We start from the raw sequence: 15,320 nt of genomic DNA on the forward strand, positions 1-15,320 counted from the left end.
CTCTCTTCTAAGCCACAGTTACAATCAAACTCGTGGCAGGCGGCTTGCTTTAACAAACCAAGATCTACTACAAACCCTAATTTAGGCCCAAGTAAATACAGCTCGCCCTTGACTTACAACGGTACAGTTAGTGACTATTCAAAGTTACAAAGGCAGTGAAAAAAGTGACCATTTTAATGACCTTTTTAGCATCCCCAGGACTGGGGGAATCAAAATTCAGACGCTTGCCAACTGACTCATATTTATGACTGTCGCTCTGTCCCGGGGTCACGTGATCCCCTTTTGCGAACATCTGACGAGGAAAGTCAATGGGGAAGCCACATTCACTTAACAACCGAGTTGTGATTCACTTTAACAACTGTGGCTACTAGGAAGGTCGTAAAATGGGGGCAGAACTCTCACTTAACAAATGTCCTGCTTTACAACAGAAACTTTGGGCTCAACTGTGCTCGTAAGTCAAGGACCACCTGTATATAAGTATCGCCCTTGAGAAGGAACCCTTGTTTTTCAACTCTTTGATCCAACTCCTGTGGCCCAAACACAGAAGTTCTTGCTAGCAGAGTCTATTTATAAAGCGTCTCTCGATCTTCGGTCTCCCAACGGTGGGAAGGCTAACACAAAACGGACAAATATTTCAGCCGCTTCTTTCTGTCTCGGCAAAAGCCCTGCTGCGTAAAATCTCTGCGGAACCACACTTTAAACTAGAGCCATATGCAGGAAAATATATATATATATATATACACCACAGACCTGTAACGTACATGTGGAATTTCCTTTCCTGCAGTTTTCCCTTCCCCTGGCATCTGTGACCCAAAACACATATAGGAAGGGCTCGCAAGCAAAAGAAATAAATAAAAACCCAGAAGTAATGATATCCATGTGCTCAGCCAGATCCAAACAAGTTTCAAGTTTTAGCCTGGAAAGGAAAACACGCCACACGTTTTGAGGCCTGGTCTGTGAGCACGCAGAGAACTGGAATTGTTTACCTGCGGGAAACCACAGGGCAAATTCCATTTAAGGGGAGGGGGGGGGGAAAAGCAAGCAAGCAAGAAGGGGTAGGAAATATTGCATCATCGGCTTTACAACTGGAAAGGGAGGACTCTGAGGTTTATTTACCCTGATCATAAACAGCAGCTGAAAGCGTATGGGTTCTCCCCCCCCACCCCACTTCAGCAGAATTATTAGCAGCGTAGAAATCAGGAAACCAAATAAAAGCTTTAAGGTTGCTTTATAAAATTCCTTTGCAAAATGAAATAAAAGGGAATGCGTTTTAAAATTTCTTTCCAATTAAAACAAAGTAAAAGGCATTGCACGTTAAAATTTCTTTGCTCGTGAAAATAAAGGGCACTGCTTTTTTAAAAATTTCTCTGCCCATTAAAGCAAAGGCATTACTTTTGAAGACTTCTTTGCCAATTAAAACGGAAGGCATTGCTTTTTAAAGTTTCTCTGCAAATTAGAAACAAAAGTCGCTGCTTTTTAAAAATTTCTTTGCAAATTAAAATAAAAGGCAGGGCTTCCCAACTTCCCCACCCCCCGCTTCATTACCAAAACTTATCAAAAGGCCCTTTACATGTTTCATGCTCCTGTTGTGATGGATGACAGCTTCCTGTGTCGCTACCCCAAAGGGGGAAAATATACAGTTTTATCCAATTTTGCATAATTTACCCAGGTGTGAAAAACACGTTTACAAGCGTTTGGAAGGGGAAAGATATTGCTCGGGCATTTTAAAAACAAATCAATCATGCAAAGACAAGTTGCCTTTCCCAGGCTCTTAATTTGGCACCCGTTGCAACTTTAGCAGAGAGAGAGAGAGAGGAAGTTAATTGAGGGGGCACCGACGCCAAGGGCTCTTACAAAGCAGGAAGGGAAAAGTCAGCCATGTTTTACAAGGAGAAATTAATTGCCCTGATAAGAGTCCCAGATTTCCCCCCCCCCCAACAAAAACATTTCCAAGCCCGGATTGCCTTGGGGAAAAGCAACGAGCCCGGGATGGGTCACCAAATATCTAAATGCAAGAAAACAGCTTGCAGTTATGTAACTTTGTGTATTTTTTTTTTTTAAAAAAGAGAGCGCAAAGATTAATTTGGAAGCTGGTGACTAAAAGCCAGCCAGGCTATAAGGTTTCAAGTCTGAAAGATGCCACTTTTTCCCTGTTTTTTCCATGTTTATTTGTTTTTAAAATAAATGTTTTTTTAAGGAGTGTTTTATTTATCACTTTGTTGCTTGTATGTACATTGAGAGCTTCTGCACCAGAGACAGATTCCTTATGTGTCCCATTACACCTGGCTTATAAAGCTATTCTATTTATTTACGAAATTTCTACACTGCCCACCACAATCGTGTGCATTGTAGACTATCTTCTGCCTATTCTTTCCATGTTTATTTTATGTATTTAACAAATTTCTATACTGCCTATCCCACTTCAGTGCCTATTCTTTCCATGTTTATTTATTTTTACAATAAATGTGTTTTTTGTACAAGTACGTTTTATTGTATTACTTTGTTGCTTGTATGTATACCGAGAGCTTCTGTGCTAGAGAGAAACTGCTTGTGTGTCCCATCACACCTGGCCTATAAAGAGTATTCTATTCTATTTATTTAGCAAATTTCTACACTGCCTGCCATACTTGTGTGCATTCTACACCATCTTCTGCCCATCCTTTCCATGTTTATTTTTATTTTATGTATATAGCAAATTTCTACATCTGTCCACCACTACATCTTCGGCGTATTCTTTCCATGTTTATTATTTTTTTTTATTTAACAATTTTCTATACTGCCTATCACAAGAGAGTGCCTTTGGGCTGTTTACTCAAAAAATTCAATTACAAAAATGGTGCAAATTGCAGGCACCAATGACTCTCTATCTTTCAATCAAACAACTCCAGGTAAGGCAAAAATTGGACACCTTATTGGAAGACTGCACCTCGCGCAAACTCCTGTTTCATGGCTAGTTTGCAAAAATAGCAATCGCCCGTTGGAAAATTAACTTGGAGGGAGGGAGGTTAGCAAACTCTTGGGCATTACTGCTTCCTTTTACTGTTTCCAAAGCACACACATACGTAACACACGCAGAAACGCCGAGCCTGAAACCACACGGAGCTACTGTGACACGCAACGTGGAGGCTACAAATATCAGGAACTCTTTCGATGATGCCCACAAGGAAGTCAACAGGCTGGGCTGACACATTTCACCAAACCATAGTTTGCTTAATTAATCCTTGATCTGTCAACTCACCCCCCCCAATGGATAGTGTACCCATCTATGCTGAGCCATAAACCATGGTTTGCCAATGATCAAGACAAGTAAGACTCACTTTTCTGCAACCACCCACATGAACAAACGTTTTTATGTTTGTAAGCAGCAGCCCTGCATCCATCACAATCCTGCATCAGTCAAGAAATTGTGTTCAATTTCATTTATCTCCCCACAATGTATTTATGGGATCCAGCTGTTGCTGAGACTTTTTTTTGCCCCCCCCCATTCCTACGAACCAAAATCCTTCAAGGAACTTCCAAACGTGGACTATTTTATAGCAGAAAACTCTCTGCTAAAAATATATATATTTAATTACTATCCAGAGGCAGATCTGGCTCTCTAAATACAGGAGATCTGCTACCTAAAATCCATTTTTTCCTCTTCGAATCAGAAAATATACTCCACCACTTTCTGCCCCACATTGGTGTTTTAATTGACCAGGTTTGGACAGAAGAGTGTTCACACAATTCCTTGTTCCGATTCAGGCAGCTTCATCTTGGTTTATTGCCCAAACGTCAATAGGCTGGGTTCGTGTAACAGGCAAAAACTTTTTTTTCCCAGGAAGGAGAAAGGAGACTTAGAATTTCTCCTCTTCTTCATCACCCTCTTCTTCCTCATTCCTCATCATCTGGCACTTTCAGGAATGTTCTTCCTGCTTTTAAAAAATGTTCTTTCTACCCTGTTTCTGTAGCCTAAGGACAAGGACTGGCTTTATTTCTTTTTATTTCTTTTTCTTTGCATTTATCTCTGTGCCAGAGATTCTTAACTTCGGCAACTTTTAAGAGGCGTGGACTTCAACTCCCAGAATTCCCCAGCCAGCCAATGAGTTGATTGAAGAGCAGAGCCAAATGTTCAAAATCCATTTTTTTTTTAAAAAAATCCTACAGACCCTGTTCTTTTATCATCTGAAGGATTCCATTTCCAGACCCAAATTTTCCAGAGTAACAGCTCCAATTTTACACATTGTTTTTGGTGGCTTTCTATTTCCTTTAGAAGGGAATATCAACATTCATGCTAAAGGCATTCCGTGTTTTCCCCCCTCTTAAAACTGAAACTATTTCACACACACACACCCCCTCACTTGCTTGGAATTTTGACTGCAAAAGTCGAGGAATCTCATTCTTACCATCCTCACTTTAAACACTTCCCCTCCTTAAAACATTCCTTCATTTGTTAGTTCCCCTATTACACACTCATAATTAGCTCTCAGGACCACCCACATTAAATCCTTTTGAAATTCCGGTTGTTCTGCTCTAAAATACCCCAATGCTTTCTGTTGGGATCCAGGTCTAGCAGACTATAACTGCCCACCCCACAAAACAAGTTACCTTCTGCTTAAAACAGGGGTGCGCAAGCTTGACAACTTTGAAACCTGTGGACTTCCAACTCCCAGAATTCCCCAGCCAGTCATGTTGGCTGGGGAATTCTGGGACTTGAAGTCTACAGGTCTTAAAGTTGCCAAGGTTGGACACTTCTTGTCCAGAAAATAGATATTATCTCATCGTTCTGGGCTTCAAACAGGCTTTGGACTAGGGATGTGCAACGTTGGCAACTTCTAAGGCTCATGGACTTCAACTCCCAGAATTCCCCAGCCAGCAATTCTGGGAGTTGAAATCCACAAGTCTTAAAATCGCCAAGGTTCGGGCACTCCTTGTCTAGAAAATAAACCTGGTGGTAGTGCGAACTGCTTTCCAAACAATTTTATAAACACAGACCAAGCAAAAAAATATCCAAGATTGCTTCAAAAGGAAACTTTTGCACCACATGATCTAAATATCAACAAAGGATTCTTCGACATGTGCAGAATTTTTCTTGTGTTTTCTTGTCCTTTTCTCATCTCCCCAGAGGCGAAGGTGCTGGATTAAAAAAAAAGCAGAAAAGAATAAAAAAAACCCTTTCTCTCAGGCCCTAACAAACGCTGCTGCTCCGGAAAAATCACTTCCGACAACTTTGCCAAGAAAACTCACACGGAGCAGGCCCGAAGGACTATTAACCACAGAACAAGCAACAGGCTTTGTGCCTTTTCACAACCAGGCTGGGAGGGCGAAAGAACAGAGGAGAAAATGGAAGCAATTCTACATTAGATCCGAGTTGAATCTTGACTGTAAAGCAGGCACAATTCATTTGCATTCTTGTGGCCCTAAAAAAGCAACGTTACGCCATGTTACATGCAGCTATCAGGGACAACCCGCCCCCCCCCCATTCTGGAAACACCAGGTTGCCTTCACACCTCTTACAAAGCTGAATTGTGGATTTGTTTACTTTTGGCTGGGTTGGTTGTTTGTTCATTAAGCTCTTTAGCTTCCTCTCCGTGTCCAGTATCAACACCCAATCTCTTCAATTTGCAAGGCTGCCGCTTTGAGATTGATGATCAAGAGAGACCTCTGTCCTTTCCTAAGGACCCCAAAAGCAGGATTTCTGCCTGGGAGGGGGGGTTTGGTCTGGACACCCCCCCCCCCGACTTTCCTCCCCTTTCTTTCTAAATAGACCTGAGATGGTGATCTCAGCAACTGACTTATCCAGCTAATCAATTAAGCAATGACTGGCAGGAGAAATGACCTTATAAAAAGGAAGCGTTCCCGGCTACGGGGGGGTGAAGAGTTGGGGGTGAAGTTTCTCCAGTCCTACAAAGCTCCCCCCACCCACTCCTCAAAAAGACCCCCCCTCAAATTTCTTCCCCTTGTCTAAGCTGGTTTCCAGACCAGGGAAACTACCATTCAAACGCCTTCCAGATGCAAGGCCTAGCCACTTCCTCTGCCTTTGATCCCCACCCTATCAAAGGCCCACCCCTCAAAGCCTTTTTAAAAGAGACCCCTGTTTTGGGGGGGGGGTTCACCCACCCCCGCTGAACCAGCATGAAAGGCCAGCAGGTCTCTTCTGATAACCTGCCACGGATGGAGCCTGTTGGGTGAACAGGCCATTCCACGATTCAAGTCGTTGCTCCCTCCCTCCCCCCCATTTAGGGGTACATGCAGCTCCTCTGTGCCCTTAAGTAGGGTCCAGTGGATTGTCCGAACCCCATAGCACCCTCCCGACTCTGTCAGGAGTTGGATGAAGAAGAACATCAGACGAAACTCAAACACTGGCCCCCTGCAAGGTAGGCCTGCCTTCCCCAGCCAGAGTCCCCCTGCTCAACCGTGGTCCCCTTCTTCAAGAGGGACACCCCCCCCCCCTTTTCAGAGCTCCCCCTCCTCTCCCCGAAGCGGACTCCCATCCCCAGACCTTTCCTGGCTAGGGGGAGCCCCTTCCTTTCCAGCCTGCTTTGCAAACGCCCCTTCTCACGACTCCCGCCCTGCCCACAAACATACAACACAAATATATACACAGACACACAACGCCTGCCAAGCGCGCTTGGGGACGCCGGTTATTCTCGCCCCTTTCCCAAGACCGCGCGACTCGCCCGTGCGCGCAACCAGCCCTGTCAACAAATCGTCCCGACACGTGTCGGCCCCCTCCCTCCCTCTCTCTCTCCCCCTCCCCTCCCCTCGCAGCGGGGCTTCCCTTCCCCTCCCCTCCCCTCCCTCCCTTCGGAACCGCCCACCGGCGCGTCTCCTCCTCCTCCTCCTCTCCCCCCCCTTCGTTCGCCCAGCTGCATCTCCAACCGGGCCCGCGGCGGGCGCCACCACCATGCCCATCCCCACCCCCAGACCCAGACCCAGACCCAGCCGCTCCTCTCCTCCACACACACACACACACACACACACAAACACAGACAAAAACACACCCACCCACAACCCCGCCGGCCGGCCGGCACTTACTGCGGGGGCAGCTGGAGGGGCGTCCCGCCCCGCCGCTGGAAGGCGCCGTCGACGAAGACGCCGTTCTTGCCGAGGCAGCGGAGGAAGAAGTGGGGCGCGCGGAAGGCCAGCTCCAGGTGGCGGCGGGAGATGAAGCTGGAGTGGCCCATGTGCACGTCCACCGCGCCCTGCGAGGAGTTGCGCCCGATGCTCACCGCCGCCTGGCGCATCAGGAACTCGAAGTCGCGGCCCTGCAGCCGGGCCAGCGGAGCTCCGCCGCCGCCGCCGGAGGAGGAGGAGGAGGAGGAGGAGGAGGAGGCCGCGGCGGGCAGCAGGGGCAGCAGCAGCGGCGGCGGGGGCGCGGCGGGGCTGCAAGGCGCCGAGCGCAGCGCCACCAAGGCTGCTGCTCCGCCGCCGCCGCCGCCGCCGCGCCCGTCCTCGCCGACTTCAGCCATCTTCCCCCGCCAGCCTGCGAGCCAGCCAGCCAGCCAGCCAGCCGACTCCCCCGCCGGCCTCCGGGGCGGAGCCGCCGCCCTGGGGGGAGCCGCCCCGCTGCCGCCGCCGCCGCCGCTAATGCGCCCTGCTTGGCTTGGCGAGGCTGGGGGCCGGGCGTTGCGCACGGGCTGGCTCGGCGGGGGCGAGCGGGGGGCGGGGGTCGAGGGCAGGGGCGGGGCCCGGACGGCCCGCCACGCGTGTCCGCGGACCCCCACCCGCGAGTGGGGAGCCCGCCCAGAGAAGAGGGCTGGCCAAGGGGAGCGCGCTTTGGAGAGGTGATGGTGCTGGTGGTGGTCCCCTAGGGCAGCGTTTCCCAACCTTAGGAACTTGAAGATGCGTGGACTTCAACTCCCAGAATTAGCTGGCTGGGGAATTCTGGGAGTTGAAGTCCACGCATCTTCAAGTTCCTAAGGTTGGGAAACGCTGGTGGTGGTCCCCTAGGGCAGCGTTTCCCAACCTTAGGAACTTGAAGATGCGTGGACTTCAACTCCCAGAATTAGCTGGCTGGGGAATTCTGGGAGTTGAAGTCCACGCATCTTCAAGTTCCTAAGGTTGGGAAACGCTGGTGGTGGTCCCGTAGGGCAGCGTTTCCCAACCTTAGGAACTTGAAGATGCGTGGACTTCAACTCCCAGAATTAGCTGGCTGGGGAATTCTGGGAGTTGAAGTCCACGCATCTTCAAGTTCCTAAGGTTGGGAAACGCTGGTGGTGGTCCCCTAGGGCAGCGTTTCCCAACCTTAGGAACTTGAAGATGCGTGGACTTCAACTCCCAGAATTAGCTGGCTGGGGAATTCTGGGAGTTGAAGTCCACGCATCTTCAAGTTCCTAAGGTTGGGAAACGCTGCCCTATGGGTGCGGAGTGTGGAAGGAGGGCTGTGTGTGTGGGTGTGGAGGGGGGAGGAGGGGGGTTAAGGTGTGTGTGTGTGTGTCGAGTGTGAGTTGATCCCGGAGGAAGGTGCAGCGGGTGGGGGGGGGCTGGAGAGGGAGGCGACCGCGTGGCCGGGCAAAACAAACACGAGCGGGCTGGGCTGAGCCGGCCCCGCTCGGATTCCGCGGCTCCGGAGTGGGGGGGGAAGGGAGGGAGCGGGGTCCTTTCCCACGGAGGGCACGGGTGGGGTGAGCTGTGGGGCTTTCTGGGGGGGGTGGGAGGGGGTGGGACGTGTTGCAAGGGTCGGGGGGCGTTGCAAGGGTTGGCTGGGCTGTGGACGATGGGAGTGGCGGTCCGCGTGGCCTGGAAAGCGGCGCGCGGGGGGGGGATACTGGCACCCGCGGAGGTCTCTTGAGGGTGGGGGGTGGGGAGAAGAGAAAACAGGTCGGAGGGAACAGAAACTGAACCGGCGCAAAGGGAGGTTGGCACGGATGTAGCGATGGGTGGAGGCTCCCCACGTCAGTCCGGGGAGGGCCTTTCGCGGCAGCCGCTTCTACGCAGATTTGGGGAGGGAGGACAGGCCGTTATGCAACGGTCTGGCAAGGCGAAGGAAGCCTGCCCTTCGGAGTCCCGCTTGGGCTGCGTTCACACGAGCCTTGCTCCTGTTGACTCGAATGCACGCCTTCGGGCTTGCAAAAAAAAAAAAAATCCACGGCTGCACCTTAGGCGGAGTTCGGGAAGCCCTTAAGCAAGAAACCAAAGACGGGTCGTGCGAATGCAACCCCTTGACGCGGTAACCTTAGTTAAGCGTCCTTTTCCGTTGCAAAACGGCTTGTTTTTATCCGTCCAGGATGTGCCGGGCAAAGCATACCCGGGGCCAGGCAAGTCGTATCCGCCACCCAATGCGCGGCGGGCATCGAGAAGCGCGCAGGGATCAGCGCACCGTTGCAAAAGAACGCGCAACGCGGCCGGGAGTGCAAGTGTCAGCTGGCCCTTGACAATTGGGGTGGGAGGGGGCCTCCTCCGGAGTGAGACAGTCCTTCAAGCCACGTGGCGTCGGACAGACCTCGCGGTTGGTCCTGGTGGCGCCCCCCCCCCTTTTACACGCCCCTTTTAATGTCGAATAAACTTGGCTCTTTAAGAATTCTGGGAGTTGAAGTCCAGATATCTGAAAAGTGGCCAACTTTTGAAAAACACAGATTTAAGGGGAAAAGGGGTGATCTCTCTCTCTCTCCCCCCCTCCTCCAGTGTCACACCTCACCTCTTGGTACCTTCACAATAAACTCGCTAGATGTAACAAGGTCCTCTTTTTCAACTGGATTTCAAGCTGCAAAAGAAGAACAATTTAAAGTTTAGGGGGCATTTTGACAAAAGAACACGACGCTCGCCCAGCTGGGAAATGACAGCTGTAGGAGGGGCAGGATTGTCTGGATGTGTTGTCACACAGATGTTAACCAATCCGATGGGTGGCTGGGGAATTCTGGTTCTTACCTATAAAGCCCTACATGGCTTGGGTCTGGGATATTTGATGGGTGGCTGGGGAATTCTGGTTCTTACCTATAAAGCCCTACATTGGCTTGGGTCTGGGATATTTGCAGGACCGTCTGCTGCCAGGACCGTCTGCTGCCCATCGCCCTGTGCGCTCACACAGGGAGGGCCTCCTCGGGGTGCCGTCGGCCAGACAATGTTGACTGGAGCTCCGGATGACCCCGGATCTCCGTTCAAAACATGGCTTTTTCAACAGGTCAACCTGGACTGATGGAGGTTTTCTTAATTTTGTTTTATTGTGTTTTAAATTGGACTATTTATGGCAGACATGTCAAACACAAGGCCCGGGGGCCAGATCCGGCCCGCGAAGTGGTTTCATGTGGCCCGCGAAGCCATCCTGAAAACAGTGAGGAAACGGCCCCCACTGCCTTGGCCCTGGCCCAGAGACCCTCCTCCTGCCAGAGACCCTCAGATCTGTCCCACTCCTGCCCAGGCCCCCATAGGCAGCCCTTGATGTGAAGGATGTAGAGCTGGCCACGCCCACCCAGTAGGCCATACGCACTTTAGCCACGCCTACACAGTAGGCCACACCCACCCGGCCCCCTGAGGGCAACCGCCATGCTGATGCGACCCTCAATGAAATTGAGTTTGACGCCCCTGATTTATGGGATAATTTGATTTAAGACCTTTTAATGTTTGTATTTTGTGTTTTTTATCGTTGTTAGCCGCCCTGAGTCCTTTGGGAGATAGGGCGGCATACAAATCCCATAAATAAAATAAATTAAATAAATAAAAATAAAATAAATTCTGGTCCTTGGAAGTCCACCCAATTTCAACAGCTACACAGCAAGGGGTCTTCAAACTTGGCCCTTTTATGACTTGTGGACTTCAACTCCCAGAATTCCTCAGTCTACAGAGATTCTCAATCATCCAGGTCGTGTTTGTTCCTAAGGTCTTTTTTTTTCTTCTTCTTTCAAAAAGCAACTGGACCTGTTTTTTTTTTCCTTTGAAAACATTTCGCTTCTCATCCAAGGAGCTTCTTCAGTTCAGTTCTTCTTGGATGAAAAGCAATTTTTTGTTTTCCCGAAGAGGAAACCAAGCAATTCCAGTGGCCTTTTGAAAAAAAAAAGGACCTTTGGATCGAAGATGGGTTGAGAAACTCTGCTTTAAAGAGTGGTCTAACCTAGTTTGATCGTCTTTCTAAATCTGTCAGGTTATTAAAGAAGTGAGCTTATTTTTTTCATCCCAGATAGAGACATTTTAATGATGGTGGCTAACATTTCTGCCCCAAGCCATGTTTTCCCAAGATATAAAGTGCCTCTAATCTACCAAATGCAATGTATGGCAGTGAAAGTTGGACCATAAAAAAGGCCGAGTGCCAAAGAATTGAGGCCTTTGAGCTATGGTGCTGGAGAAGACTCCTGCGAGTCCCTTGGACTGCAAGGCGATCCAACCGGTCAGTCCTAGAGGAGATCAACCCTGACCGCTCTTTAGAAGGCCAGATCCTGAAGCTAAAACTCAAATCCTTTGGCCACCTAATGAGAAGGAAGGACTCACTGGAGAAGAGCCTCATGCTGGGGAAGATTGAGGGCAATAGAAGAAGGGGACGACAGAGAACGAGGTGGCTGGATGGAGTCAATGAAGCAGTAGGCGTGAGCCTAAATGGACTCCAAAAGATGGTAGAGGACAGGAAGGCCTGGAGGAATGTTGTCCATGGGGTCATGATCGGTTGGACACGACTTCGTAACTAACAACAGGGTGGAATTGAGGCCTTTGAACTCTGGTGCTGGAGAAGACTCCTGCGAGTCCCTTGGACTGCAAGGCGATCAAACCAGTCGGTCCTAGAGGAGATCAACCCTGACTGCTCTTTAGAAGGCTAGATCCTGAAGCTAAAACTCAAATGAGTCACTGAAGCAGTAGGCGTGAGTTTAATGGACTCCAGAAGATGGTAGAGGACAGGAAGGCCTGGAGGAACGTGGTCCAAGGGGTCGCGATGGGTCGGACACGACTTCGCAACTAACAACAACAAAAACAACAGTCTACCAAACATTAGATAAACTTTAAAAACATTTTGGACTGACCTAGAGTGAAATACACACAAAAGGGGGGAAAAAGGGGGCAGGGGATTTTTACAAACTTTAAATGCTTTTTGTTTTTATGAAAACATTTTTTGTAAAAGTCTACACATGAAGGTGGGTGTATTTTTACATGAAAGAAACAGAAAAACAAGCTCTCGGGAGAAAAATCCTGTTTTCTGTTTGTATGAACAAACTAGGTCTGGAATCTGAAAATAACACTTCCTTGAGTTTTGCAGCTTGGATTTTTGTAACCTTACGCTCATCAAGAATATATTAGCACCTTTTTAAAAAAAAAGCGTGTTTAGAATTTGGAAAGCTGTATAATCTATTTTTTGGTGCCAATTTTCTTTCCACGGTTACATTTGTCGCCTGCTTTATGCAAACATATTGGGCAGGAAGGTGTTATAATAAAATATCGTTCTAGCAATATTATAAATGGTTATAATTGAGTATTATAAAGGATGCAGAACATTTTTACAATAAGAGCCAAACAGGAAGGCGGGGAATGATAGGAAAAAAGGCAAAGAAACAGATTTTCCTTCTGTTCCACTCTAACTAGGTGAAATAAACTGCATTAAAATGTGTTAAAAGGAAGGTAATCATGAACAAAGCTTCTGATTTCTTCTAGCCCCAAAAGTTGGCAGCGTTTTTCTTTTCACAACAGCTGTGAAATAGTTATTAGCACCATAATGACAAGACAGCATACTACCAGCTTTGTGCCAGCTGCAAATATCATCTGTTGCCAACAGATTTATTTACTAAACTATTTTTTTTTTAAAAAAAGTCTGTTGTGTTGAAAATGGAATTGACTCATCTTTCCTTGGACTCAAGTTTCAGCATTGCTGTGGTGTCCCATTTCCATGTTTAAAATGCAACCTGGGAAGGAACCTGTTTCTTAGCAAGTCCAAAAATGAGACTTAAAAGTCGTTGGAAGGCGTGGAAGCTGAGTTGAAAAGATTGTGGCTGTTTTTCAAGGGTGGTGTCATTCAGGGATATGTTAGGGCTACTGCAGTGTTTCTCAGCTAAAACAACTTTTAAGTGTGTGTGGGGGCTTCAACTCCCAGAATTCTTCACTGGCTGGGGAATTCTGGGTGTTGGCATTCATGTCCCTTAGAATTGATGAGGCTTGTGCTTCTTTGGGTGCCCGCTAGATGGCAGCAAAAAAACAAACGTTTTTCTGTCTGTCTTTTCTGCCATCTAGTGGCCAACCAAACATTTTTCAGTCCCAGTATGGTAGCCTTAATACCATAGATTTTGGGGATGTGACCTGCAGAACCCCACCCAGTGGGATGGAATCAGAAAATTATTAAATTCCCAGAAAATAATCATAACAATGCAGAATCCCCTTAATGAACATTGAGATGTAATTGATGTTCAACCTGTTTGCATGTCGTTCCGGCCTCCAGATTCCCTCTGGTGCCATGGAAGGCAGCTGGGTGGACCAATCCCTCATCCCTAATCAGAATCAAGTTCTGAGAGAAGTTGTCTGGGGAAAAAAAAACTAGCTGCAGAGCTAGTTTGCATAACTAAGCAGTTCGGCAGTTCGATTCTCAGTGGTTCAAGGTTGACTCAGCCTTCCATCCTTCCCAGGACGGTAAATGAGGATCCAGATTGTTGGGGGCAACAAGCTGACTCTGTAAACCGCTTAGAGAGGGCTGTAAAGCACCGTGAAGCGGTATATAAGTCTCAGTGCTATGGCTATTGCCTGCCTTCCTTCCTTCCTTCCTTCCTTGCTTCCTTCCTTCCTTCCTTCCTTCCTTCCTTCCTTCCTTCCTTCCTTCCTTCCTCTGGTTAGAATGCAGCATTGCAGGTTAACTCTGCCCACTGCCAAGAGTTTGATCCTGACAAGCTCAAGGTTGACTCAGCCTTCCATCCTTCCCAGTTTGGTGAAATGAGGACTCAGATTATCGGGGGACAATATGCTGACTCTGTAAGCCGCTTAGAGAGGGCTATAAAGCGCTGTATATAAGTCTCAGTGCTATTGCCCTCCCTCCCTCCCTCCCTCCCTCCCTCCCAGTGGCCAGCATGCAGTGTTGCAGGCTGACTGCCCGCTGCCAAGAGTTCGATCCTGACTGGCTCAGGGTTGATTCAGCCTTCCATCCTTCCGAGGTCGGTAAAAGGAGGACCTGGATTGTTGGGGGACAGTATGCTGACACTTAGAGAGGGCTGTGAAGTGGTGTGTAAGTCTCAGCGCTATTGCTAAGTAGGCTGTGCAAGGTCTCTTGTGCTCTTCCTGACCCCTTTGGCTAGGGCTCCAGCGGTGGATGGATGGATGGACGGATGGGTTCAAGCCTGCAGCCTTGCCCAGCTGTTTTGCTTCGGGATGCTCACCGTCCTCTGCTCTTACCCATCGAGAAAATCTGAAAGGAGAGAATGAATGGCAGAAACCAGCTGAGCACCTTGAAGTTCGGGTAGATTGATAGCTCGCCGCATCCGTCTCTTGGTTCTGCTGCCAAGAGAAGTCCTACGTTCCTCTGCTGGGAAGATACGATTGTGTTTTTCCTGCCGTTGTATTCTTTTTTTCCTTCCTGCCAATAACAAACAATTTCTCCAGCTGCTGCTGTACAAAAGGAGATTCTACGCAAAATTCACGCTGGCTACTCAAGCCTAGCTGGAGCCTTGTGTTGAAAAACCGCAAGCCCCTTTCGCAGCTGTCCGGAACAATTTGTGCAAGGTCTCACAATTTGGAGGCCCGATATTTCTGTTGCTATTTGAGGCAGTCGTTAAAAGAGTCAGCTTTGCTTCATTTTACGACCTTTCTTGCCACGGTTGCTAAGCGAATCACTGCACTTCTTCAATTAGTAACACGGTGGTTAAGGGAACTCGTTTCCCCCTTTGACTTTGCTTTGCCAGAAGGATGCCAAAGGGGATCATGTGACACACACACACACACACACACACAAATAAACACATACACACACACACAGTACGGGACACCGCAACCATCAGAAGTGCATGCCAGTTGCTAAGCATCTGAATTTGGATCATGTGACCATGAGGATTCTGCAGTGGCCGTCAATGTGAAAAAAGGGTCGTAAGTCACCTTTACAGATATTATTTTCCTGGGATCCAAGATCACTGCAGATGGGGACAGTAGCCAAGAAATCAAAAGACGCTTGCTCCTGGGGAGGAAAGCCATGGCAAATCTAGACAGCACACTAAAAAGCAGAGACATCACCCTGTCAACAAAAGTGCGTATAGTCAAGGCTGTGGTCTTCCCAGTCGCAATGTATGGCTGTGAAAGTTGGACCATAAGAAAGGCTGAGCGCCAAAGAATTGAGGCCTTTGAACTCTGGTGCTGGAGAAGACTCCTGCGAGTCCCTTGGACTGCAAGGCGATCAAACCGGTCAGTCCTAGAGGAGATCAACCCTGACTGCTCTTTAGAAGGCCAGATCC

At 48.6% G+C, this 15,320-nt stretch overlaps 1 protein-coding gene across 1 annotated transcript in view; it reads right to left on the bottom strand.

Annotated features, from left to right (window-relative positions):
• FOXK1 (forkhead box K1) overlaps nucleotides 1-7,535 on the bottom strand; it is a 50,676-nt gene extending 43,141 nt beyond the window's left edge. The window contains exon 1 of the mRNA XM_083373163.1: nucleotides 7,018-7,535. Within this exon, the coding sequence (XP_083229289.1) occupies nucleotides 7,018-7,451 (434 nt within the window). The 5' untranslated portion in view covers nucleotides 7,452-7,535. The remainder of the gene's footprint in view (nucleotides 1-7,017) is intronic.
• Nucleotides 7,536-15,320: the final 7,785 nt, after the last annotated feature.

The sequence above is a fragment of the Vipera ursinii genome (genome assembly GCF_947247035.1).
Source record: "Vipera ursinii genome assembly, chromosome: 13".
NCBI lineage: Eukaryota > Metazoa > Chordata > Lepidosauria > Squamata > Viperidae > Vipera > Vipera ursinii.